Source organism: Lampetra planeri, chromosome 61, assembly GCF_965212315.1.
Source record: "Lampetra planeri chromosome 61, kcLamPlan1.2.h2, whole genome shotgun sequence".
Lineage (NCBI taxonomy): Eukaryota > Metazoa > Chordata > Hyperoartia > Petromyzontiformes > Petromyzontidae > Lampetra > Lampetra planeri.
Window position 1 is genome coordinate 2,880,906 of NC_136167.1, and position 27,199 is coordinate 2,908,104.

The following is a 27,199-nucleotide window of genomic DNA, read 5'->3' on the forward strand; positions in this document are numbered from 1 at the left end:
TCACATAAAGACCCACAGACTCACACAGAAACCCACAGACTAACAAACTTAGACTCGCATAGAACGACCTGTGATGAAACCAGGTTCTGAAGTGCAGCGAGTTGATGGTATGACAAGGGTTCACACAGAGACCCAATAACTGACATAGAGACCCACAGACTTAGAGACCCAAACACATACATATAACCCAGCCCCCCCCCCCCGCCACCCCCCCGCCGCCCTCTCCCCCCCCCCCCCCCCCCCCAACTAACGACAACTCACTGTGACCAGCGTAATGTTTTGTGGCGTTAATTTGGCAATCTCGCCGCTAACCCTTCACTGTACGATATTTACATTTATTTTTATACCCAGTCCGCGATTGGTGACAGACCGAGTTTCTTCACAGAGGCGAGAATAAAAGAAATTCTAAATTGGAAAGGCGAGATTCCTTTCGAGATTCAGCTCGAGTTTAAATCAATTTGTTCAAAGGCTTACGCACAACAATATTGCACGGGCGACATGAAGAGACATTGCAATTCAGGGCTCACGCGGACTTGGGAGGGCGCGCACGCGCGTGCACCTGGCGTGCGTGGGGAGAGCGGCGCCGCAGTGGTTAGCGCACCCCTACAACGCCAGCAACGATTCTGGGCCTCCCCTAGGTCGACTCAACCTCAAGTGGGTACCTGGTGCGGCGGGTGGTGAACGTCGCCACTACGGAGACAAAGGCCGTGCCGGCCTCAATAGGTGCTCGCTAACGGCACTTGCCCCCACAGTCTGCGACGGCTATACAGGGGGCGGTGGGGTTGAATCTTTGTGTTTGCACTTATAGACAATACATCTACGGGGGCGGGGGGGGGGGGGCAGGGGGGGAAATCCTATTTGCTTAAACGTGAATGGATAGGTTACATGCTGGAGGTGAAATGACTCAATTAAATGGACACGTGTTTTAGTATTCGATGGCCACCTCGCATTGTAACAACGAGACGCGGTGCGTTCAATGCGATTTCCCTCCTTGCCGCCAGCCCTCCCCCCATCGCCCCTCCCCCCCTCCGCCCCCCCCCCCCCCGCCCTCCCCCCCACCACGCGCGAGGGATGCGTGTTGATTGACGGGAAGAGGAGGAGGTGGTGGTGGCTGGCTGGGGGGCTGAGCAACAATGTGTCGGCAACTGCTGAGCGAGTGGGTTCGAATCCGGGGAATTGTCAGCCACGCCGTGGTTGAGCCGGGCTTGTTTCCCGTGCGTTGAGTTGATGTACTTGGCCCAGTTACCGTAGACTCACAGAGGGACCCGTAGACTCATATAGAGACCCGTAGATTCACATAGAGACCAATTTACTAACAAAGAAACCACTGGACTGAAATGAAGACCCATCGCCTCGTGGAGACCCATAGACTTGTGTAGAGACCCATAGATCCATGTAGAGACCCAGACTCGCATAGAGCTGCCCGGACTCGCATTAAAACCCATAGACTCACTTAGAAACCCACAGGCTCATTTAGAGAGCCAAAGACTCGCCTAGAGACACATAGACTCACGTAGAGACCCAATGATTCATGTAGAGGCCCATATACTCATAGAGACCCGTAGACTCACATAGAGACCCATAGCCTTGCACAGAGAACCATAGACTCAAATAGATACCCGTAGACTAGCATAGACCCACAGAATTAAATAGAGACCATTCTACTCACAAAAAGACACATAGACTCACATAGAGACCCATAGCCTTGCACAAAGACCCATAGACTCAAATAAAGACCCATAGACTCGTGGAGACCCACTCGCGTAGAGACCCATAGACTCATTTAGAGACCCGTAGACTCACATAGAGACCCAAAGACTCGCGTAGAGACCCATTTACTCGCGTAGGGACCCATAGACTCACGTAGAGACCCAACGATTAACATAGAGACCCATAGACTCACATAGAGGCCCATAGACTCACAGATAGAACCATAGACACACATAACCCCCCTAGACTCACATAGAGACCCATACACTCACAGAGAGACCCATAAACTCACACAGAGATCCATAAACTGACATAGAGACCTGTAGACTCACAGAGAGACCCATAGACTCACACAGATACCCGTAGACTCACATAGAGACTCATACTCACATATAGACCTAAACACTCACACTGAGACCCCGAGACTCATACAGAGACCCATAGCCTCACACGGAGACCCGTAGACTCAGTTTAACAGCGACTCAAATGGAGGAGGCCCTTGAGAGTTGCAAAAAAACCCACAGAGTAGTGGACAACCGACGCTCCGTTATTCTCAGTCATTTCCGAACGTTCATCACGGGCCACCAACACACCGCGCTCGCCCCGACCCAAGGCCGGTGCCGCTGACTGAGCGATGAATCGGCGCGTCCGTTCACTGCGCGACGGCGTTCTCAACTGGAGGAGGGGGTGCACGACACGGCGTGCTCACGCTCTAAAACCCGCGCGATCACTCGGACCCGAAAATCAAATCAGCCGCGAAACGTGACATCAGTGGTGACAGCCCTGCAGCGTTGTTAAAGTTGGGAAAAAAATACAAAACTGCAATCATTAAAAACGTAAAATAAACAGATGGGACGCGTGAGTCGCACTCTCACCTGAGACCCGGGGTTTCCTTGCTGGCCAAGTGCTCCTGGCTCACCTTGAAGTCCCTGCAAGAGACCAGAGATCACGACACTGGAGCTATGCATTTTTAAATCATCGAGATTGAAAACTCCTTTCTTTAGAACTTTTATTTTGCGTTCAAGTTTGTTGTCCTTCCCCCCCCCCCCCCCACGCACCTCCGACCAACACGGTTGGCTACGTACGGTGGCGCAACGGAAGTTAAACGTACATACATACTGCCCATAGACTAACACTGCCCATAGACTAACACTGCCCATAAATTAACACTGCCCATAGACTAACACAGACTAACACTGCCCATAGACTAACACTGTCCATAAACTAACACTGCCCATAGACTAACACTGCCCATAGACTAACACTGCCCATAGACTAACACTGCCCATAGACTAACACTGCCCATAGACTAACACTGCCCATAGACTAACACTGCCCATAGACTAACACTGCCCATAGACTCACACTGCCCATAGACTCACACTGCCCATAGACTAACACTGCCCATAGACTAACACTGCCCATAGACTAACACTGCCCATAGACTAACACTGCCCATAGACTAACACTGCCCATAAATTAACACTGCCCATAGACTAACACAGACTAACACTGCCCATAGACTAACACTGTCCATAAACTAACACTGCCCATAGACTAACACTGCCCATAGACTAACACTGCCCATAGACTAACACTGCCCATAGACTAACACTGCCCATAGACTAACACTGCCCATAGACTAACACTGCCCATAGACTAACACTGCCCATAGACTCACACTGCCCATAGACTCACACTGCCCATAGACTAACACTGCCCATAGACTAACACTGCCCATAGACTAACACTGCCCATAGACTAACACTGCCCATAGACTAACACTGCCCATAGTCTCAACACTGCCCATAGACTAACACTACCCATAGACTCAACACTGCCCATAGATTCAACACTGCCCATAGACTCAACACTGCCCATACACTCAACACTACCCATAGACTCAACACTACCCATAGACTCAACACTACCCATAGACTCAACATTGCCCATGGACTAACACTGCCCATAGACTCAACACTGCCCATAGACTCAACACTACCCATAGACTCAACACTGCCCATAGACTCAACACTACCCATAGACTCAACACTGCCCATAGACTCAACACTGCTGTCTACGTATGCTGGTGCAAAAGAAGTTTAAAAGTGCATGCATACAGCCACCACGGTGCCCATCACGGATGCAGACACATTATGATGATTATTGTCATCATCCTCTTCTTATGTGTACGGCTGGTGTTGGCGTCGGGAGTGACAGCTTTGATCGCACAGCGAGGTGGTGGATGAGTCAAGGTGATCGCATCAGGAGGAGTAGCGTAGGGCTCAATCATCGCTGTGATCACGACGACGACGACGACGCCTCCGTGTTGTAAACGGGGCGCCGAGTCCACGTCAGCCGCCCCATGCCTCCGTTCCAGTTGTCATTTTATTTAAACATTATCTTAGACACGGACAGGATGACAGAAGAAGTGACGTAAAAACTACAAATGTTCTATTTTTTTTATTTCACCAGGTAAGGCCCACCGAGCAATGTAGCTTTCTTGCAGAAGCAGCCTGCCTATCGTAATTGACAGCTCAACGAAGTGGGCTCGTCGTCATCATCATCACCTAGAAATGCATAGCAGCAGCCGAATACTCTAAACGCGCAGCGACGTCGATTCGAAATGTGGAAGGGGAAACTCGGAGGAACCGGGTAAAAATCCACGCGGCCACGGGCAGAGAGAGAGAGAGACATCCAAACTCCAAATATGCAGCAGCAGGCACCAGGGGTAGGCAGCTAAATGAGGTAGGCAGATACATTAAACAAACGCACGTGAACTCAATCGTACGTAAACGCTGGCGAAGCAGCAAATTGACGTCGCGTGCGGGGCGGTCTCCCGGGCTCATTTGATTCAGCCAGGCGAGATACTGCGAAGGCCAGGGTGGGGAGTCTCCGGTTGCGTCTAAAGGGAAGCCCCCCCACTCCTCCTTCGGCAGGGCGCGTCGCCCACTGACGTATCGCGCAAGAGCACAATCAGACACAGAATATCGCAGGAGGAATCCGAAGAGCTATGAAGCTCTTTCTTCACAGATGTCCAGCCGGGGCACGGGGTAAGACGGTCACACGAACAAACTATTTCAAACAGATGATATTAAGTGCAAGAAAGGTAAGATAATCAGCCCCACGCACACGAATACAACCAACCCATCCCCGTCCCATCAGACAGAGCACTCACCACGTTGCCCTTCTGGCCGACAGGACCATCCGAGCCAGTAGGGCCCTACAGCATCCACGCGGCACATAAATACAACACCATCGTAATCATCACCATCGCCATCGTCATCATCATCGTCATCATCATCACCACCATCATTAACATCATCACCACAATCATAATTATTATCGTCAACGTCATCATCATCGTCATCATCATCACCACCACCATCGTCATCATCACCATCGCCATCGTCATCACCACCATCGTCATCACCACCATCGTCATCATCATCATCATCACCACCACCATCGTCATCATCATCATCGCCATCGTCATCACCACCATCGTCATCATCATCACCACCATCGTTATCATCATCACCATCATCATCATCATAATCATTATCGTCAACGTCATCATCATCACCACCACCATCGTCATCATCACCATCGCCATCGTCATCACCACCATCGTCATCATCATCATCACCATCGTTATCATCATCACCACAATCATAATTATTATCGTCAACGTCATCACCACCATCGTCATCATCACCACCATCGTCATCATCATCACCACCACCATCGTCATCATCACCACCATCATAATCATTATCGTCAACGTCATCATCACCATCGTCTATATCACCACCACCATCACAATTGTTATCGTCAACGTCATGAACGTCACCATTATTGCTATCATCACCACCACTGTCATCATCGTCGTCTCATTGGCCAGTATCAAAGTATGAATAATAATAATAATAATAATCGGTCTTTACCCTTTCTGGCAATGAAAAACAGGGGTTGTGTTAAGATGTTCAAACACCAAATAGACACACTTTGCAAGGAATCAACAAGTTACTGCATTAACCACACAAACATTATTTGTGGTGAACATGCAAACACAACATCCTCGGATAATAATAATATATGACGCATTGTCCTGGAAACTAATTGGCCTACATCACCACCACCACTCTCGTTGTCATCATCAACATCTTCATTAACGTCGTCAACATCATTACACTCTCATATTTTAATTTCAAGGGAGATGCAACTCAAAGAAAACTCCGCAAATTATTCAGCGATGCAGCTGCTTCTGCTGCTGCCCCATTGGAAATAAGCAATAACGCCTCAACACCGCACGGTTGGCTACGTACGGTGCGAAAGAAGTTCAGTGTACGTATGAAATGGCCGACAAATTACCCCAAGCCAATATGCAACCTAACGGCTGTTTGAAAATAACATGAAGGATCTCCGATTGGTAGAAAAAGGCCCCCAAGGAGATTCGTCGGGAGGCAGACTTTTGAAGGGATTGAAAGAACAAGGTTCGGAACGAGATCAATCGGACAACAGAGAGAGTAACCGTGAGAGGGGAAGGACAGGGATTGGCTGAAGTAAAAAAAAAACAAGGACAAGAAGTTCCGAGAAAAGGGGGCTGAGGAATATTGAAGGGGAGAGCGCGAGGAGTGGGGACCTTTGGAGGAAGAAGACACAAGCCGGAAGACAAGCACGAAGCCTAGGGTCCTTTATTGTGGCTGTGTCCAAATAAAAGTGGCTCATATTTTATTATTTCCCTTCTACGTGACGTTACCGAAAGAACCAAGAAGATTAATCCCTGCAGTCACGAAAGCTTTAAATCGAAATTTGACTCTTGCTACTTCGCCTTCAGAGTGGTTACGCGTACATACGTACCACCATCGCGTGTGCGTGGCCTGAGCCAAAAAACAAAATATGAAGTCATCCTACCGGCGAGGGAACCTCTTACGGTTTGAGTTACGAGGGCTACTGACCACAGGGCCCGGGTTCCCGGGGACTCCTCTTGGTCCGATGAGTCCCCGTGGTCCCTGGGCGAGGGGGGAAGGGGACAGAGGGCAGGACGCGTCAGCCCGGACGATCCGACCTCCCATCGTCAGCCTCGCGACGCGAGCACGCGCGTGCAACAACAACAACAACAACGTCGCGTGACACATTACGTTATTATCACTGTTGTTAATATCCACCCAGCGTTTGTTTCACCGAGTCTCAAGACTCTTGTTCAGGAGGGTCCTGCCATGGTTTCTGCAGTAGCGGTGAGGGGGGGTGTCGATGTTGCTGCTGTCGTGTGTGCGTGCGCGTGTGTGTGTGTGTGCGTGTGTGCGATACAAACTGAGTGAATGTGCAGGTGATGCTTCAGCTTTGCTGGGATGTTTTGGTCTAAGCCGGTTGTATTGTATGGGGTTGTTGTAGAGGGATAGAGAAGACACCACACACGCACACACACACAGCTCCACACCAGAAAGGTGTCCCAGGGGCTGCAAGGAACGAGTGCATGTCCTGCCCAGGAAGCGACGTCCCGTTGGTGGGGTTTGGAAACAACAAAGTTCTAAGGTCCGTCAAATTAATGGGGAGGCTCCACTGGGACACATGGTGAAAGCTGGCAACCCCCCTCCCACTCTTACAAAGCCATACCCCACCGCTCAGGGAGCCCTGCCCACTGCCCCTGTAGCTCCGGCTGCTGCACGTGGCTGTCTGCAGTGATCAGGTGCTGTGGAGGCAACAGCGACGATTGGTGGATCACAGCACACACAGATGTTGTGTGAAACTCCCGTCCCATTGGGGCGTCGAGGGGGAGCGGTACCGTGGCTCTGGCAGGAGAAGGCGGTGCAGCAGAAATGTGGCCTGTTTCGTCTGTACGGGGGATAAAGCGTTGCCCCCTCGTATGCGCTCGTTTTCTCCACACACGCTTCAGTTTCCTCCCACATGCAAACACGAATTAATTGGCCGATAACACCTCAATAATACGTAGAGGACCGCAGAGCTGGGGCAATCGTTGGTCATGCCTGACTGCTCCTGCTACCTTCCCCCTGCACGTCTGCGGTTTCACCGAGTCAATCTCTCGCTCTCTCTCGCTCTCTCCCTCTTCGAAGGGCGAGCGAGCGAGGAGCGGCCGCGTGGCGTCCCGAGTTGAAAACAAAGTTGGAAAGACGCCGTCGGCGGAAAATCGGAGGGAGTCCTCCTGTACCCGCGTGAGCCACTCAGGCTAACTCCAAACCACGGAGCGCGTAACTTCGCACCGTGCCCCCACAGGCGTACGCCAGACGGGTGAATTGGCAATTCCGGCAAATCCCCAGACAAAGTAATTGAACGGCCAAATCACTTAGAGCCGAGTGTTTAATAGTTGCTCTTCATTGGCCGTACGAGAGAGAGAGAAAAGATTGCCGCTGCCTCCGAGCGTGCGGTCTAATCGTCGGAAATGTGTTTCCATTAACCCATGAATCGGCTCTGCTCAACGTCATCTTTAAAGCAGAACAAATTGGCAGTTTTTTTTTTATACACAACGTGACGCCTTCTTTCAAAAAGTGTCACTCTATATATTCAGCGGTGGACCAGAGGTGAGAGACACTGAGCCGAGCCGCACCCCCCCCCCCCCACTTGCTGACAAAGACACAAAGACAAAGCCTCCCCGTATAGCCTGAACAGACTTTTTTGGGCAAGTGCCATCAGCGAGTAGCACCTATGAAGGCCGCCAAGGCACACGAGGGGGTGGGTGGCCAGCACCATGCGCCAGTGGCGATGTTTACACACCACACTAGGGGAGGCCCAGGACCGGTTCAGATAACCGTCACTGCTATTGGCCGTGAGCGGGAATGGAACTTGGGCTGCCGAGTTCGTAGCAAAATCGAGTTCTGCACTTAATTTGACAGCTTCAGGAGGCCGTGATCCAGCAGTGGATTGAACGTGACTGATGACGATGGTGGCTGCCTTTGGCTAAATTACAGCTCTGAGAATTAAAAATATTGGTTTGACTGTCATGTGATGAACGTTACTTCCACGCGGCAGAGCAGGCGGAAAGTGCTGCCCCTCCAACTGCGTGTGGATCAGAGGTCATGTGAATCAAGGATTTAAAAAGTAGCTCTGTGATATCTGCTTCTGTGGGCTGTTCCATGCGGACCAGAGGTCATTTGATTGGATCTCAGATGTAGCTCTGTGATATCCACTTGTGTGGGCTGTTCCATGCGGACCAAAGGTCATTCAATGGGCTCTCATATGTAGCTCTGTGATATCCACTTCCGTGGGCTGTTCCAAATCTCAATATTCTCTTTGAGAGGTGTCACCGATATTACGGGCAACCACGCGACACAAATTTAACAAAATGGGATAAAAACCTTTTTAAAAACGAGTGGCACGACACAGCCTGGGAACAGCAGATGGTGAGGTTACATTTGTTACCAAATCCCTCAACGAGCAACGGAACAGCAGACATCCCCTTTGCCAAATTCCAGTCACTTTAGAAGGGGCGGCAGCATCGCAAAGGCTTGCACGTTCCACGCCAGCCGGAACATGGGCACGCGGCGTTCGAATCGAAGTTTCTCTCTCGCTCGATCGCTCACGCGCTCGCTCACTTACAGACTCTCCTGGCAAGCCCCTGGCTCCGATCGCCCCCGTGTCTCCCTGGGGAGAGAATAAACAGAGAAAATACATTTTAGAATACAATCTCTCGCAACAACAACAACGTTGAGCCGTTTGAACACAGCCTGGCTTTCGGGGACTTAACCACGGACTTAAGAGCGCTACACCTCCCATCGCATAGGGCTTATCGCGGCTCATTCATCCGAATGACATCAGGGGAACATAGAGCTAAAGAGGGTGCAACAAAGCGTGGAGAAGCCCTCGCTTTTTTCGCATCACACCAGGAGACAGGGGGGATGAATACTGCCGGATTGGTGAATGCACGTACGCGCGCGCGCCGGTGCGAGTCGAAGTTCGTGACATCAACTATGACCCAAAGTGGAGGGCCTGAGTCAGGAGGTGCCGTGGCTCGAAGGGACAACGATGGCCGGCGGTAGAAACTGATGACAGAGTGGCAGCCAAAGGAGGGATCGTTGCATTGAGAGGAAGTCTACTGCAGGCAGAGGTGGAAGTGAAAGAAAAAAGGAAAGATCACCTTTCTAGACTGTTGGGGCAAGTGCTGTTAGCGAGCAGCACCTATGAAGGCCAAAAACAACACAGCACCACGCCCGGCCGCCTTTGTCTCTGAAGTGATGTTTACACATCGTACCAGCTACTCTTTTGAGTCCCAGTCAACCTACGGGAGAGGCCCATAACCTGTTCCTACGAATCCCACTGTTATCGGCCCGAGCGGGAATCGAACTGGGATCGCCGGGTTCGTGGCACGGCACGCTGGCATGCTGTGCCGCCTCTGTGCGCAGCCGCGGCCGGTGGGGCGCCCTGTGAGGGTAGTGGAGGCACGTACGGCAGGTGCGACGAAGCGGACGTTTCACTTGTTTAAATTATTGTTCTCTTGCCAATTGTCTTGAGGAGCCCCCAGCCGGCCTCCCCCCCCACCTTTCCAATGGTTATCCCCATTGCATCCTCGAGCTTCGGCAAAAGCACCCGGCTCAGGCGCTATTACGGTCCCGTGGGCATGAAAAACAATGCGCTTTAGAATTTTGAATGAGCGGTGGGACGCTGCTGCTCACGCGTGCGTGCCGTCGTAAACACGGTGTTGCAAGCACAAAGCTCTCGGCCTTGTCTCGACCGCTGCTAGCTCATTACAGCCACACAATCGAGTTGATTGTGTGGCTGTAATATCGTTGTGCAATCGCCGGCTCATCACCATTGCGACTCATCGGTCCTGATGAGGGACGCAACAGGGAGGCTTCTGGAGAGCTCACTCGAGGGGGTGTTTGGTCTACTCTTCCACAGGCGTCTGATTATTATAAAAATTTTTACCAGGTATGGCCCGCTGCTCTATATAACTCTTTGTGAAGTGACCTAGCCATCAAAAATTATCGCTCAACGTATCATGTGCAAATTTCCATCAGTAGTCAAATACTCTAAACGCATGACGTTGATTCTCAGTGTGAAGGGAAAAACCGGAGGACCCGGAGAGAAATCCACGTGACCAAAGGGGAGAGAGAGAAACACCGCAAACTCTGAATATAGCAGGTCAGGATTTAACCCACGAACGTCCTGCATACCAGGCGAAGGAGTTAAAATCTCCAAGGCACAGTGACGTCTTAGAAGCGTTGAGAGCAGCCGTGCTGCGCCCGATGACACGCGGCCTGCCGATCGCTACGTCCTGCGTATTCAGATGCGATGGAGGTGATTTAAGAATCCCGTACCACCCGCCGTTTCAACTGCCGTCGTGCTGAGGGTTTGGAATCGAACTAGCGACCTCTGTCGTGGCAAATCCCACGACCTCTGACAGTTAAACCGTCGTGGTAGGCAGCCCCCACCCCCTAATAAATATGGTGTCCTCATTAGCATAACAAAATGGCACCCTCATTTGCATAACAAAATGGCATCCTAATTTGTATAACTAAATGGCGTCATGGCCACTCACCCTGGGCCCGTCGTCCCCTGTCGGCCCCTGTGGTCCTGCTGGGCCAAGGTCACCCTAGGGGGATGGTACCAAAAAATAATAACAACAACACAGCAGTCTGAACACACACACAAAAAATAAAAATCGAAATTATACAAATAAAACTCAAACAGAAGTATGAAATGAAACACAGGCACGCGCAGTGAAGCGGGTTAAACAATCAGAGAGTGTGCATCAGAAGTAAATTCTTTAACCAAAAATAGCATTGAATTAATTCCTAAGTCCACAGGAGTCTCACAGCAGGGGGGGGGAAGTAATCTCAATTTACGGCGTAAGCTTTAAATCGTGGCGGGGAAGCACACACACTCACCCGGCTGCCCTTCTCGCCCGGCAGACCCGGTAAGCCATCGAATCCCCGATCGCCCTGCAAATCAAGCGGAGAGACAGTGGAGAGGATCACGAGGAGGAGGAGGATGATGATGAGGATGATAATGATGATGAGGATGATGATGACTATGAGAATGATGATGAGTATGATGATGAGAATGATGATGATAATGAGGATGACGATGATGAGGATGATGATGAGGATGATGATGATGATGATGAGGAGGAGGAGGAGGAGGATGATGATGATGATGATGATAATTATGAGGATGATGATCATGAGAGAGGGAGGGTGACGACGTTGTACGATGGACAGTGAGACGATCGCGGGCCTGGGTGCACACTAAAACTATGTAACAAAACTTTTTTTTATATTCTTTGGGTCTTTTGGTGAAGTCACATAAATAGGTTCAAAGAGAATAACAAACTACGATGTTTTCGATCGACCGCTTGTGTTGCGATCGAAACGTCGTAGCTTTTTGTTATTTTCTTTGAAATTAACCCAAAGAATATGAATTCCTGCAGTCACGAAAGCTTTAAGTTAAACTTTTTTTTATTGTCCCAGGTGTAAGGCCCACTGAGCTATGCAGCTCTTCTTCATGAGCATCCTGGCAACGACGAATGATAGCTCAACGAAGTGGCTTATCACCATCACGTGGAAATTTACAGCAGCCAAATGCTCTTAGCGAGTGACGTCGACTCTAACTGCGGAGGGAAAAACCGAAGGAGCCGGAGAAAAATCCACACTACCACGGGGAGAGAGACACGCAAACTCCAAATATACAGCAGGCGTGAGCACCGGTATTAAACCCAGGACCTCCTGTGTGCCAGGCGAGGTAGTTAACATCTCCTAGCCACCACGGATGTGAAAAGGCCCCTGGCGTTCTGGGGAGTCGAGGAAGCCTTGCCTTGCTGCCTTCGTTGCCCGGCATCCCTCTCGCTCCGTCGGCCCCGGAGCGACCCTGAAAAAAGCAAAATAAAACAAATTCACCATTGGAACCTCATTTGCCAGTAAAAAATATGATAATAGTTTTTTTACCCTTCTATCTGGCAACAAAACTGACACCTTTTTTTACAAGGAGTCATGTTTGCATAGACCACAATACCTGCAGCCATAATGCAAACAAAAAACATAACTCTGATAAGTCTAGTCTGGGTCTCACATGGGTTGGACCAGATGACGCCTTTTGGCGTCATCTGGTCCAACCCATGTGAGACTAGGCTCTAAGGAAAGCTGTCTCGGGTGTGGACCAATCAACTTCAAGGACAGTGCATATATTATCAAAGTTATGTTTTTTGTTTGCATTATGGCTGCAGGTATTGTGGTCTATGCAAACATGACTCCTTGTAAAAAAAACAAAAAGATGTCAGTTTTCTTGCCAGATAGAAGGGTAAAAAAACAATTATCAAAACAAATTCAGTGAAGCGCACGTGCCACGGTCGTCATCACTGACGTCAGCGTCACTACGACGCCGTCCATCGCGCGTGCCGTCAGGCAATCAACGACACGGGGGTCATATTTCGTTCTTCGTCATTGTTGCTTTGGCAGGCTTTTGCTGGGCGCAGACCTCAAGTGGCAAACAAAAATCCTAGTGGCCGGAAAGAGCACAGCACGACAGATGTGGGTGCAACGGTGTTTCTTAAATTGAACGAGGTTACTTATTGTCAGCGCTTGGTGATTCGAAATGACGACGACGACGGCGGTTGTGGTGATGATGGGAGGAGACAATTACAAAGTGGAGCAGTGGTGAGGCAAGTAGCAGAATGATATGCGAGGTGAGCTGCAGTGTTGTGAGTGTGTTGGTGGGTGGGTGAGCGGGTGGGTGTGAGTGAATGTGCAGTTCGTATGTCCTCCCCCTGTTCCGTATGGGTTCCCTTCGGATTCCTCCCTTAGCTCGGGGTAACAAAAAAAAATACTGCGGATGCGGGGCATTGACCCAAAACATATCAGTGTAGAAAAATGACTGGCAAAGTACTCAATGGAATCACACAACAGTAGCCATTATAACATCATCATCATCATTAGCAGCAGCAGCAGCAGCAGCAGGAGAAACATTAATTTCACCATCATTCAGCAGCAGCATTCAGCAGCAGCATCGTCATCATCATCGCCACATTCATCATCACCGTCATCACAGACCCCACGGGACACCGGAACAGTCCACAGGCCGCCAACCCACAAAGCCTCTCTCGGAACAACGGCACCCACATCCAGAACGGCGCGTCGTGCCAACTAACGCGGATCACGTCCTCTCTCTCGCCGGGGGGAACGACGCCCCACCCACCCCCCACCTCCCCCCCGCACCGAGCCGAAACGCGAGGTCACGCCGGACTCGCTAAATCCCGAGATTCTGCGAATCGATAGTTGCCAGAGCTGCAGACACTGCGGCCGAATCATCGCCCCCCCCCCCCCCCAATGGCAGACTCCCCCCAGCCACCCCCCCTCCACCCGCCCCCAGCCCCCTAGTCCCCCCCCACCACCACTCGCCGACCCTGGTGGCACAAGCAGGGTTCACGGTGGCGGTGGAGGAGGCCGGGCCGCTGCTGCTCTCGATGACCCATGGCGCTTGTCGGCGCTGGCTGGCTGGAGCCACGGCCCGGATCACCCTCTGCCAATATTCCCCATGGAAGAAGAAGAAAAAGAAGAAATCTCAGAGGTAGCTCCGTGATATCTGCTTCCTCGGGCTCGTCTCTGTGTGTACCAGAGGGTCACTTCAAGAAGGAGATGTCAGAGGGGAAGAAGACCTCTACGGACCACTTCCTGCCACTTCCAGGCCTCTCGCGGAGGCTCATCGATGACATCGCAACGCCTATTCAATTCCCGAGGCCGGGAGGACGGTTCTCAGATTGCTGGCAACCGCCACTGCTGGGAGTGCACGAGGTCACAGCCAGAAGGTCACTCACTCACTCACCCAGCCACTCACCAACTCACTCACTCACTCACCCAGCCACTCACTCACCCAGCCACTCACTTAATCACCTGGCCACTCTCTCACCGACTCACTCACCCACTCACTCACTTACCCGTCGGCCCAGCTTGCCCTGCTGCCCCTGCACCCCTTGCATTCCTCTGGGTCCCTGACCAAAAACAAAGGAATTAAGCATTAACGACACACACACACAGACACACCCACACACACAGCCACACACACACAGACACACACAAAGACACACACACAGACACACACAGACACACACACAGACACACACAGACACACACACAGACACACACAGACACACACACGCAGACACACACAGACACACACAGACACACACACACAGACACACACACACCAACATACACACACAGACACACACACAGACACACACACAGACACACACAGACACACACAGACACACACACAGACACACACAGATACACACAGATACACACACACAGACACACACACACAGACATACACACACAGAGACACACACACAGACACACACACAGACATACACACACAGAGACACACACAGACACACACACACAGACACACACACACAGACACACACAGACACACACACACAGACACACACAGACACTGACACAGACACACACAGACACTGACACACACAGACACTGACACAGACACACACAGACACTGACACACACAGACACTGACACAGACACACACAGACACACACACACAGACACACAGACGTGGGGGACGTGGGGGACGTGGGGTGACGTTACCTGTGGGCCCAAGTCCCCGGATTCCCCCTTGATGCCCGGTATTCCTGGAGGTCCCTGTGACGAAGAAAATGCAAAACATCAAAACAAATCTCAATCTGTGCCGATATACACATGTACTTTTTCAAAAATCCGCTCAGTTATTTCAGTGGAAATAACGCTCTGGAATTTCAGAATCAGAATCAACTTATTCACTTTTACTGGAGGAGGAATCCGATGAGCTATGAAGCTCTTAGTCACAGATGTCCAGTCATAGTTCTGCAGCAGGAAAGAGTGTGCCAGCAGGTGTCGTTGCTGTGTCTAAGAACGTTGATCCAGTTTTCTATCAACATGTCGTTGTAATTATGATAGTATTACTCTTTGGTTCTTTCGGTAAAGTCAGGCTATCATAGGGCCATTCGATCTTCTTTCCCTGGGTAGCTTCTGGATGGATTCATTGACATGTCAATTTCACTGCTCCAGCAGCAGCCACCAGCAGACCCACCTCTCTCTCTCTCTCTCTGCCCCCCCCTCTCTCTATTTAAGGTCTCGACACAGAGGCATTGGGCCTCTGTGTGTCTATGGTGTGTGTCTCTCTCTGCTTGTGTGTCTGTCTGTGTGTCTATGTTGTGTGTCTCTTTCTCTGTGTGTCTCTGTGTGTGTCTGTGTGTGTGTCTCTCTCTGTGTGTCTCTGTGTGTGTGTCTCTGTGTTGTCTCTCTCTGCTTGTGTGTCTGTCTGTGTGTCTCCGTATCTGTGTGTGTTTCACTGTGTGTCTATGTTGTGTATCTCTCTCTGTGTGTCTCTGTGTGTGTCTCTCTGTGTGTCTCTGTGTTGTCTCTCTCTGCTTGTGTGTCTGTCTGTGTGTCTCCGTGTCTGTGTTTTGTCTCTCTCTCAAATTGAGTTCTACCTGATGACGGTTGCTTGTGTTGCAATCGAAACGTCGGACTCTATTATTACATTTGTTTTCTTTCTACGTGACTTTACCGAAAGAACCAAAGAGTAATTCCTGCAGTCACGAAAGCTTCAAATCAAGTTTATTATAGTATTATTATTATTATACTTCAACTCCCTTCTCCCAGCGTCCCGTGCTATTGAGTCCCTGGCCCTGTTCAGAACCAGGCCCGAGCTCCTTTCCTTTACATCGCTCTCTCTCTCTCTGTACATTATATATGCCCCCGATTACTGTGCAGCATCTTGAATATAATACAGAGCCAAACTGCGTGTGGATGAGAGTGATTTCGCCATCGATGGAGGCTGCCCTCGCAGAACGCCGGGAGGAGTCTCGGTTCAATTCAGTTCAGTTCATTAATTGGTGTTGCCCTGTGAGCCATTCGGCTCTTGACTCGGGTGCAACCGCAACAAACAAAAACACGAACAAGAAACATCTTAAAGTGACTACACGCAAACAGAAAAATCCAGGAAAAAACAGCAAAGTCGTCCAGGAAAAAGCACCACATTTCAACGCTGTGTGCAAAAATCCCAGTGGGATGCAAGTCAAACAATAACAACCACAAGACAACTTAGATTAAAGCTATCAGTCTAACTCTGTACAACAACAAACAAATATGGCTAATCCAAAACGTTTTCAAAATCAACCAAAATAAAGCTACGAAAACAACGTAACAGTGATCATAGGAACTGCGATTCAACAATCTCGCATCTCACCATCTCGACGCACCCGACAGGGCCCCCCCCCCCCCATTGGCAGCTGTCCCTGTGCGGCACATCGTGACTGAGCACCCAGCCTGCGAGCCGGCCATGAGTCTGCTGCTCAGTAGCGGGGGGGGGGGGGGGTCGGCCGATGATCGCTGCTGCGCTGCTGTGCGTGGATAGCAATTTGAGTAGTCTGCGGTGTAATTATACTTAATTTGGTCTACGCGTTAATTGTGTGTCGACCGACTCTCTGTGTTGCATTACATTACATTTCGAAATTTTGCTAGGTTATTTAATTCAGTGTGTCTCTCTCCCTGTCTCCTCATTTTTCCAAGATTCTGCTGCGTGCCACTCATTGACATGCTAATTTCTCTAACCCCTCCCTCTCTCTCCGCCCCCACCCCCTCTCTCTATTTAAGGCCTCGACACAGAGGCGTGGTTTCTCTGTGTGCCGATGTGCGTCTCTCTCTTTATGTATCTCTGTGATATCTGTCTATACTTATATGTCTGTCTATATGTCTCTGGTTCTGTGTTTGATCTCTCTCTCAAATTTAGCATTCTCAGGAAGAACGTATAATCAACCAGGTAGGGTGTTGACTGTTATGTTATCAGACTCTCTGTTTTATTACATTACATTTCTAAGTATACTAGATTTGTGTTTCTATTTCATTTATACCTGATGGTGATTGCTTGTGTTGCAATCGAAACGTCGTATGCTAGTATTTAATTTATTATTTTCTCTTTATACGTCACTTTACCGAAAGAACCAAAGAGTGCGGTGTAATTGTTCGTGATTTTGCCAAATGGTGCCTTTGCGATGATTCACTCGCACACCAGGCCCCAGTTAAAAGGAAAAAAAAAAACCCTCTTTAAAGTCACCCCAGGGAGCACCCACTTGGCATACGGCCTGGGCTCAGGGGGGTGCCCGTCGCACCTCGAATGAAATCGAACCTCGAATTGAAATTCTTGGGGAGCCGGAATAAGTTGAATGGAGCGGCAAACTGAATTCGAACGATGATGCGGGTCATGCATCAGTGACCCCGGCGGGCTGAGGCCATCCAATTCTCTACACCTGCGAGAGGCCAAGGAGGGTTGAATAATCATTTGCATTTATTTGTAAGGCGCTTTCCACGAATGTCTCAAGGCGCCTTGCAAGAATAAGGATAAAGGAAAGGGCCGAGAGAGAGAGAGAGAGACGTAGAAGCTTAAATAGAATCAACTGAAATTTCGATTTAAAGCTTTCGCGACTGCAGGGATTCATATTCTTGGTTCTTTTGGTAAAGTCACGTAGAAGGGAAATAAATAAATATATATAAATTATAAAATTCAATCAAATTCTCACGACGTTTCGACTGTAACACAAGCAATCATCACCAGGTGTGAAATCCACAGCAAGAACATTTTCCGTGTGATTGCTTGTGTTGCAGTCGAAACGTCGAAAATTTTCTTGCTGTGGATTTCACACCTGACGATGATTGTTTGTGTTGCAGTCGAAACGTCGTGAGAATTTTATTGTTTTGTATTTTTATTATTGTATTGTTTCCCTTCTACGTGACTTTACCGAAAGAACCAAGAATAGATTCAACTGACTTAAGGAGATGTGGTTTGAAAAACTGAGACTTTAAAACGTGTCCGCATTCTCGGATGAATGAATTTCCAACGGTGGGGAAATTCCACAACCGTGGCGCGGCACACAGCAAGTGGCCGTCTGGCTGAACATCCGATTCGAACCCAGGGTCTCCACGAGTGCATGCAACACACACACACAGCACACACACACTCATAATAATCATCATCGGCGAATAAATAAACGAACCCAACGCTGATATTTGTATATAATGCCCGCATCGTCGCAATGGAGAATCGTGATTCAAAGCTGTCCCAGCAGAGGGCAGCAGTGCAGTGCAGGGGTGGAGGACACCCGGCAAAAATCCATTCCAAGTTAAGAGTCGCGGGGAATGTGCGGAGGGGGGTGGGTAGGGGAGGTTATGGATTTAGCGGCCGATTTAAAATGATGACGCTGCCACCCAGTGGAGTGGGTTATACATTGCGTCCCTCTGTGCAACGTTTCGGCAGATTCAACTTGCATCTCCATCATCGCCATCGTCGTCATTGGCCTCATTAGTGCCATCGACGTCATCATCATCATCAGTGTCACGATCATACACATTGTCGCTACCATTAGCCTCATCTTCAACATCGGTATCGCCCGCTGTTTTTTCCTTTACATTCTATTCGTGCGCCTTCGAAGCTTCGATCGACACACCCATCGACCGCTCGCCGGAGCGTCTCCCTGGGCCCCCCACACGAGAGACGCCGAGACCCCTGGAGGGCCGGAGCTTCCATCAACCGGCCCCGGTTTGACGTCAAAGTAATTCCCTCCCTCCCCGCCCCCCCCCCCCCCCCCCATTTCGTCGCGACGCAAATTGCGTTCGTGTGGAACCGTCACCCCGGACGGACGGAGGGACGGACGGAAGAGGGCACAAGAACACCGAGGCAGGCACCAACACTTTCGAGCTCGGTGAGAAAGTGTCAAGACACGCAACAACAACGGGCCCCGCAGGTCAAAGGTTAACACCGCAGCTTATAGAAGAGAGAAGAAGCGGGGGCGGTGCATCGCCGAGGGAACTCCGCTCCCCCCCCCCCCCTGGACCCCCCTCTCCCCCTGGACTCCCCCCTCCGTGACCCCACGCTTGTTACGGGGACATCGCATGCCCGCGAGCGACGTCTTTTGACTTGCGCCTTTGTGTGCACCGCTCAGTTTTATTGAGATTTTGACCGATGCCGTGCTTTGCTCGGTGAAGTGTCGTTGTTGATTGATGGGGCAATCATATTTGGATGTTGTTTTTTTATTACATATTTAAACGGTGCGATAATAGGTTTTTCCACTTTTTTCTGCCAATAGATTGGTACTGGCAAAGGAGATTCCATGATTTAAACGGTGTGTTTTACTACTGGCACTTTGTGTGACTAATCTTGCACTTTTTTTATTCCTTACTTAGCTAAAAAACTTTTAAAAGAAACATCTTACATTTCAAATTATATAATTTCTTACCTTAACTTTTTTTACTTATTCATTCTCTCGTTTAATTATTATTTTTTCTCTGTTACGTCTGTCACGTAAACGGTGCGCGCGTTTTATTGATGAAACCTGACTCAAGAGAGGCTTAGCTCAGAGGGGACTTCACATTAAACTAAAACTGTCTCCCCCCCCCACCGTCTCCCCCCACCGTCTCCCCCCCACCACCGTCTCCACCACCCCCCCCCACCGTCTCCCCCTATCGTCTCATCCCCACGGTCTCCCCCCTCCACCGTCTCCCCCCACCGCATCCCCCCCAGCCATTCCCCCCCCCCGCCTCCCACCCAACCGCCTCCCCGCCACCGTCTCTCCCCCACCGCCGCCCCCACCGCCCCCCCCCCCCCACCGTCTGCGTGACCCGCGTCTGTCACGTGGCTCTGTCTGGCTGACCCCAGTGTTTTGTGGAGACTCAGGGAAGGGATCAACAGTACCCCCCCCCGCCCCCCCCCCCCGAGGCTAAGGGACGAGGCCACCAGTCAACTACCGCCCAGGAGCCCGCCCCGGGCCGCGTGCCTTGGCGGCAGTCGTCGTTAACGCCGGGCGCATCGCTAAAGACGGGAAAGAATTCCGGGGAGCGATTATTGCCGCGGTGCCGAGTGGGGTTTTGGGTGGGGGCATGCGTATCGTGTACGGACGCACGCGCAGACACACGCTCGCTCACCCGTGCTTTCACTCGCTTGTTCGCCCACCCGCTCGCTCGCTCACCTGCACAAGCGCTTGAAGTCACTCGCTCACCAAGTCAATCGTTGGCTCGCGCGCGCACTCGCTCGCTCGCCCACCCGTTCGCTCGCTCACCGGCACACGCGCTTCAAACCACTCACTCACCGACTAGATCGCTCGCACGCTCGCTCGCCCAATCACCCTCTCAGTCGCTCACTCGACCGCCCGCTCAATCGCACACCCAACCGCACGCGCATTAATTCACTCAACCACCTACTCCATTACTCATCTGCTCACTCACCCACTCACCAACTCACTCACTTACCCACACATGCCCAAAATCACCCACTCACCCACCCACTCAATAAGTCACTCGTTCACTCACTCACTCACCCACTCACTCACCCTCTCATACACTCACCAACTCACTCACTCACCCACCTATGCCCAAAATCACCCACTCACCCACCCCCTCAATAAGTCACTCGTTCGCTCAATCACCCACTCACTCACCCTCTCATACACTCACCAACTCACTCACTCACCCACCCATGCCCAAAATCACCCACCCACCCACTCAAAAAGTCACTCGTTCGCTCACTCACCCACTCACTCACCCTCTCATACACTTACCAACTCACTCACTCACCCACACATGCCCAAAATCACCCACTCACCCACCCACTCAAAAAGCCACTCGTTCGCTCGCTCACTCACCCACTCACTCACCCTCGCATACACTCACCCACTCCCTCACTCACCCACCCATGTAAAAAATCACCCACTCACCCACCCACTCAATAAGTCACTCGTTCGTTCGCTCACTCACCCACTCACTCACCCTCGCATACACTCACCCACTCACTCACCCACCCAACCGCCCACTCACAGGAAGACTGACAGATTTTAGTTTCCCCCCCTCCCCCCCCCCCAGGGCAGCAGCTATCTCCTCAACAAGACGCCGTTCCCGGGAAAACTGGGACAGGTGGCAGGCCTAGCCAACGACCCATGACAGAGGGGGGCACAGAGATAGAGGGGAGGGAGGGGGGTGGAGGGGGTGCGGTGGCCTTACCACAGGGCCTGTACGACCGGTGAAGCCTTGTGGCCCTTGTGGACCCCTCATTGCGAGCTGCGGAAACGAAAAACGAGGAACCGCGTCAGAATCTGCGGTGAGCATTCGAGCGCAGGCCACGTGTCGTCGTCACCATCGTTATCACCGTCGTCTTCATCATCATCATCACCATCGTCATCATCGTCATCACCATCGTTATCACCATCGTCATCATCATCACGATCATCAACGTTGTCATTGTCCTCATCACATCGCCATCGTCATCATCATCATCAATGTTACGAGCGGAGTGAGTGAGCGGGTAGGTGGGTGGGTGAGTGGGTGGGTGAGTAAGTGAGCGGGTGGATGGGTGAGCAACTGGGTAAGTGAGTGAGTGAATGAGTGAGTGGGTAAATGAGTGAGTGGTTGAGTAAGTGGGCAAGTGAGTGAATGAGTGAGTGAGTGAGTGGGTGGGTGAGCGAATGGCTGAGCGAGTGGGTGAGTGAGTGAATGACTGAGCGAGTAGGTGATTGAGTGAGTGAGCGAGCGAGTGGGTGAGCGAGTGGGTGAGCGAGTGGTTGAGTGAATGACTGAGTGAATAGGTGATTGAGTGAGTGAGCGAGTGGGTGAGTGAGTGAGCGAGTGGGTGGGTGAGCGAGTGGGTGAGCGAGTGAATGACTGAGCGAGCAGGTGATTGAGTGAGTGAGAGAGTGAATGACTGAGCGAGTAGGTGATTGAGTGAGTGAGCGAGTGGGTGAGCAAGTGGGTGAGCGAGTGGATGAGCGAATGATTGAGCGAGCAGGTGATTGAGTGAGTGAGCGAGTGGGTGAGTGAGTGAGTGAGTGAGTGAGCGAGTGGGTGAGCTGGTGGGTGACCGAGTGGGTGAGCGAGTGAATGACTGAGCGAGCAGATGATTTAGTGAGTAAGAGAGTGAATGACTGAGCGAGTAGGTGATTGAGTGAGTGAGTGAGCGAGTGGGTGAGCGAGTGGGTGAGCGAGTGGGTGAGCGAGTGGGTGAGTGAGCGAATGATTGAGCGAGCAGGTGATTGAGTGAGTGAGAGAGTGAATGACTGAGCGAGTAGGTGATTGAGCGAGTGAGTGAGCAAGCGAGTGGGTGAGCGAGTGGGTGAGTGAGTGAGTGAGTGAGTGATTGAGTGAGTGAGCGAGTGAGTGAGTGAGTGAGTGAGTGAGCGAGTGGGTGAGCGAGTGGGTGAGTGAATGACTGAGTGAATAGGTGATTGAGTGAGTGCGCGAGTGGGTGAGCGAGTGGGTGAGCGAGTGAATGACTGAGCGAGCAGATGATTGAGTGAGTGAGAGAGTGAATGACTGAACGAGTAGGTGATTGAGTGAGTGAGTGAGCGAGCGAGTGGGTGAGCGAGTGGGTGAGTGGCCCTAACAGTGGCGGCCTCACCCTGGCCTGCTGGAGGATGGCCTGTGCCTGTGCTTCCTGTGCAGAGAGCCCTGGTCCCTTCTGCCCTTCCTGGACTCCGCCACCAAACCGGAACTGCGAGGAGGAGGCCAGGGGCAACGATAACAACGGCGACGATGATCACAACCATAACAACAACAAATAACGGAGAAGAAGAATATTTAATTACACTGTGTAACAATTAATTTTTATTTTTTGTTTGTTCCTGGATAGTAAGTGTTATTTCCTAATTGCTTATGCCTCAAAAGTAGAGGAAATGGCTATTATTCCCCACAACCTTTGCTTTTGTGACCAGGACATTGATATTTTGAAATGTACCTACGTTCCAGAACATTCCAGATAGATTCAGTGCTGAGTAAACTTGGAGTAACTTCTAGAACATTCTAGAACTTTCCAGTACTATAAATGGTAGTATAAATACAGGGGCCTTAAGCCGACCAGTTCAGTGTAATTCCAGCTGCCTCAGTCGATACATATCTGCATCTTTCTGATATGCCATCAAGATGCTGCAAGCATCCGGCAGACGCATTTTACGAAAAATATACTCTGTGGAAGCATCACACAACAACACACAATAACACTCACTACCCAGGAACACAAATTGTGTTACATCGTGTTATTTATCCTGCATACGGCAGCGTGCGAGGCGCTCGGGAGCCGAATACCGGCGTCGATGTCCCACTAGCCAGGACGAGAGGGCTTCAGCAGAGAGAGAGAGAGAGTTCGCGATCTAGACATGAGCCGTGGTGGCTGTATCGGCGAAGGTTTCGTCCACCGAACATCGCCGCTGGAGGCTACTGCCCCGTGAAGGACGGGGACACAACGGGAGCGGCGCCAGTTTCTGCCCGCGCGCGTGCGGATGCTAGGAGATGTTAACTACCGCGCCTGGTATACAGGAGGTCTTGGGCTCGATCCCGACCCTGAGGGTGACTGCTGCTGCATATTTGGAGTTTGCGGTGTCTCTCTCTCTCTCTCTCCCTGTGGTCCTGTGGATTTTTCTCCGGGTTCCTCCGGGTTTTTCTCTCCACATTTAGCATCAACGTCACGCGTTCAGAGTTTTTGGCTACTGATAGAAATGTCCAAGTGATGATGATGATAAGCCCACTTCGTTGAGCAGTCATTTGTGGCCGCTAGGTCGCTTCTGAGAAAGAGCTACACCTGGTACAATAAAAACAAAAGTTTAGTTTAATTGTTCCAGGTGTACATCCAGGCCCGCGATCGTCTCACTATCCATCGTACCACGTTGTCACCCTGTCTCCCTTCCTCCCTAATCATCCTCATCGTCATCCTCATAATTATCATCATCATCATCGGTAAAGTCACGTAGGTTATAAAAGAAAACAAATAAATTAAATCACGACGTGAAGACGGAGGCTTGCGTTGCCTCTGAAACGTCGTGATTTAATTTATTTGTTTTCTTTTTTAACCTACGTGACTTTACCGAAAAAAACCAAAGAGTATGGATCCTTGCAGTCACGAAAGCTTCAAATCTAGAATCATCATCATCCTCCTCATCATCCTCACCTGGTAAAAAAATGTTTTTAATTAAATAAAAAAGATAATAAAAACATTTGTACATTTTTTTTTCATAGTTGAATTTTATCTTGGAATTCAGTGAAACCGTGCGCTGCAATGGATCTTCCCACCACCTATTCCTGCCTTTTTTTCCCATTGGGGCGCGCCTGATGTCACGCCCCGGCCACTCAAGATCCACTCCTGCGCCGTCAGTGCCGGAGGTGTCACATTGTCAGCGCTCGCGCGCACACGCGTGAGGGTCGCCCCCACGAGAGGTCAGGGGGACACGGCGACTCACCGGCAACATGAGGACGTTGCCCGGAGGCCCGGGGATTCCATCGGCCCCAGACAAACCCGGGCGGCCTGACTGGCCCTGCGAGAGAGGGCAACACGAGGTGGGGTGAAGAGATTAGCGGACGAGGAGTAAAGGGAACGAGACCGTCATTTACAATCCCCCCCCCCCCGACCCCTTACGTGACCCCCACGAATCGTCACGGTCGGAGGTCAATCGCCGCCGTCACCGTCGTGCGTTGAGTCCGCGCAGGGCGGTCGCGTGGGCCGCGATCGCCGCTCGCGACAGATGCTCGTGGTGCGGTTCGAGCGGCCGCACACCCACCCCCCCCCCCCCCCGTGTGGTTAATACTGCGGTGCTACAGCCAAAACGACACCACCGCCACTACGACTACTACCACCATCACTTCGCTCGCAACGGACGCTAAGGATGTCATTCGCCATCGCGGCTGGGGCCATCGTGGCTGGCGCCATCGCGGCTGGGGCCATCGCGGCTGGGGGCCATCGCGTGCCCAATTGGGAATGTACACCGGATGTTACGACGGTCACGTCGCACGCCAGCTCATCCGTCAATCCATCGCCGGGTGGACAGATGCCCCCCCCCAACACCGACCCCCCCCTCAAATAATCCTCAAGCCACCGTCGGTCGTTCGGATTTTCTCGACCGAACTTCACGAGTCCGGTGAGTGCGGTGGCAGTGGTAGCGGTGGGGGGGTGAAGACTGCTGCGCAGCTCGCGGTCCATGCACGCCGCCGACGTTTAGCCCGGGGTCTTTGGAGGATTGAATCTCGGCCACGTAAAATCGTCGCTCGCCACCCGACGTAAGCCGTGGCCTACAGGCACCGGTGAGGCGAGGCTGCCACCCCCCCCCCCCCCCACGATCACTCAGCACGTGAAGTGCGGAAGGCTCGCTGGAGTGAGGTCACGTGACAGACCCACGTGTTGTGAGTTAGCTGATGTGCCAGGCTAGGTGCACTCTAAGGCCGTCACGTGAAGTGCGGGCGGCTCGCTAGAGTGAGGTCACGTGACAGACCCACGTGTTGTGGGTTAGCTGGCTGATGTGCCAGGCTAGGTGCACACTCAGGCCGTCACGTGAAGTGTGTACGGCTCGCCGGAGTGAGGTCACATGACAAACCCACGTGTTGTGGGTTAGCCCAGCGAGATGAGACGAGACAGCTCAGTTAACCGGCCCAAAACGCATGCACACACAAACACATACTCACACACACACTCACGCGCACAGACACACACACGCACACTGAAAGTACAACTCCCCACAGAGCACTCCCCTCTCCACCACAAAGTCTTCACTATAATTTATCACCTGCTTTGTGGCCCCCAAAATGCTTTTAACGCTCTGTTACGTCAACGTCGACTCCTCTCCTCCTCCTCCTACACATCGTTCTCAAAGTCTCCCATTCATTCATTTATTTACTACTACAACAACAACAAATTGAAAAGGAATTCGCCGATCCGTTCGAGCCGTCAGTGGGGAAACTTTCTTTTCACAGGACGAGAAGAGAAAAAATATATTTTTGACCACTGCCACCACGGGGCCAACAGCAAGATCATGAGACGACCGCAGCGCCGATGAGAGAGGTCATCGTCACAACGGAGATCACCGTCACATGGAGAGATCACCATCACAACGGTGAGATCACCATTACAACGGTGAGATCACCATCACAACGGTGAGATCACCATCACAACGGTGAGGTCATTATCACAACGGTGAGATCACCATCACAACGGTGAGGTCATCATCACAACGATGAAATCACCGTCACAACGGTGAGATCACCATCACAACGGTGAGATCATTATCACAAACGGTGAGATCATCATCACAAACGGTGAGATCACCATCACAACGGTGAGATCACCATCACAACGGCTGAGATCACCATCACAACGGCTGAGATCATCATCACAACGGCTGAGATCATCATCACAACGGAGATCACCATCACAACGGTGAGATCATCATCACAACGGCTGAGATCACCATCACAACGGAGATCATCATCACAACGGTGAGATCACCATCACAACGGTGAGATCACCATCACAACGGTGAGATCACCATCACAACGGTGGGGTCACCATCATAACGGTGAGATCATCATCACAACGATGAGATCACCATCACAACGGAGATCATCATCACAACGGTGAGATCACCATCACAACGGTGAGATCACCATCACAACGGTGGGGTCACCATCATAACGGTGAGATCATCATCACAACGATGAGATCACCATCACAACGATGA

General features: G+C 51.2%; 1 protein-coding gene across 1 annotated transcript in view; it reads right to left on the minus strand.

Moving 5' to 3' along the window:
* The window catches only part of LOC144736551 (uncharacterized), a 145,910-nt gene that overhangs the window by 88,103 nt on the left and 30,608 nt on the right, over positions 1-27,199 (minus strand). The window contains exons 10-21 of the mRNA XM_078619100.1: positions 24,932-25,006; positions 23,101-23,193; positions 21,711-21,767; positions 15,270-15,323; positions 14,597-14,650; positions 12,481-12,534; positions 11,556-11,609; positions 11,207-11,260; positions 9,268-9,312; positions 6,672-6,725; positions 4,889-4,933; positions 2,586-2,639 (exon numbers count right to left, since the gene is read on the minus strand). Coding sequence (XP_078475226.1) covers positions 2,586-2,639; positions 4,889-4,933; positions 6,672-6,725; positions 9,268-9,312; positions 11,207-11,260; positions 11,556-11,609; positions 12,481-12,534; positions 14,597-14,650; positions 15,270-15,323; positions 21,711-21,767; positions 23,101-23,193; positions 24,932-25,006 — 693 coding nt within the window. The remainder of the gene's footprint in view (positions 1-2,585; positions 2,640-4,888; positions 4,934-6,671; positions 6,726-9,267; positions 9,313-11,206; positions 11,261-11,555; positions 11,610-12,480; positions 12,535-14,596; positions 14,651-15,269; positions 15,324-21,710; positions 21,768-23,100; positions 23,194-24,931; positions 25,007-27,199) is intronic.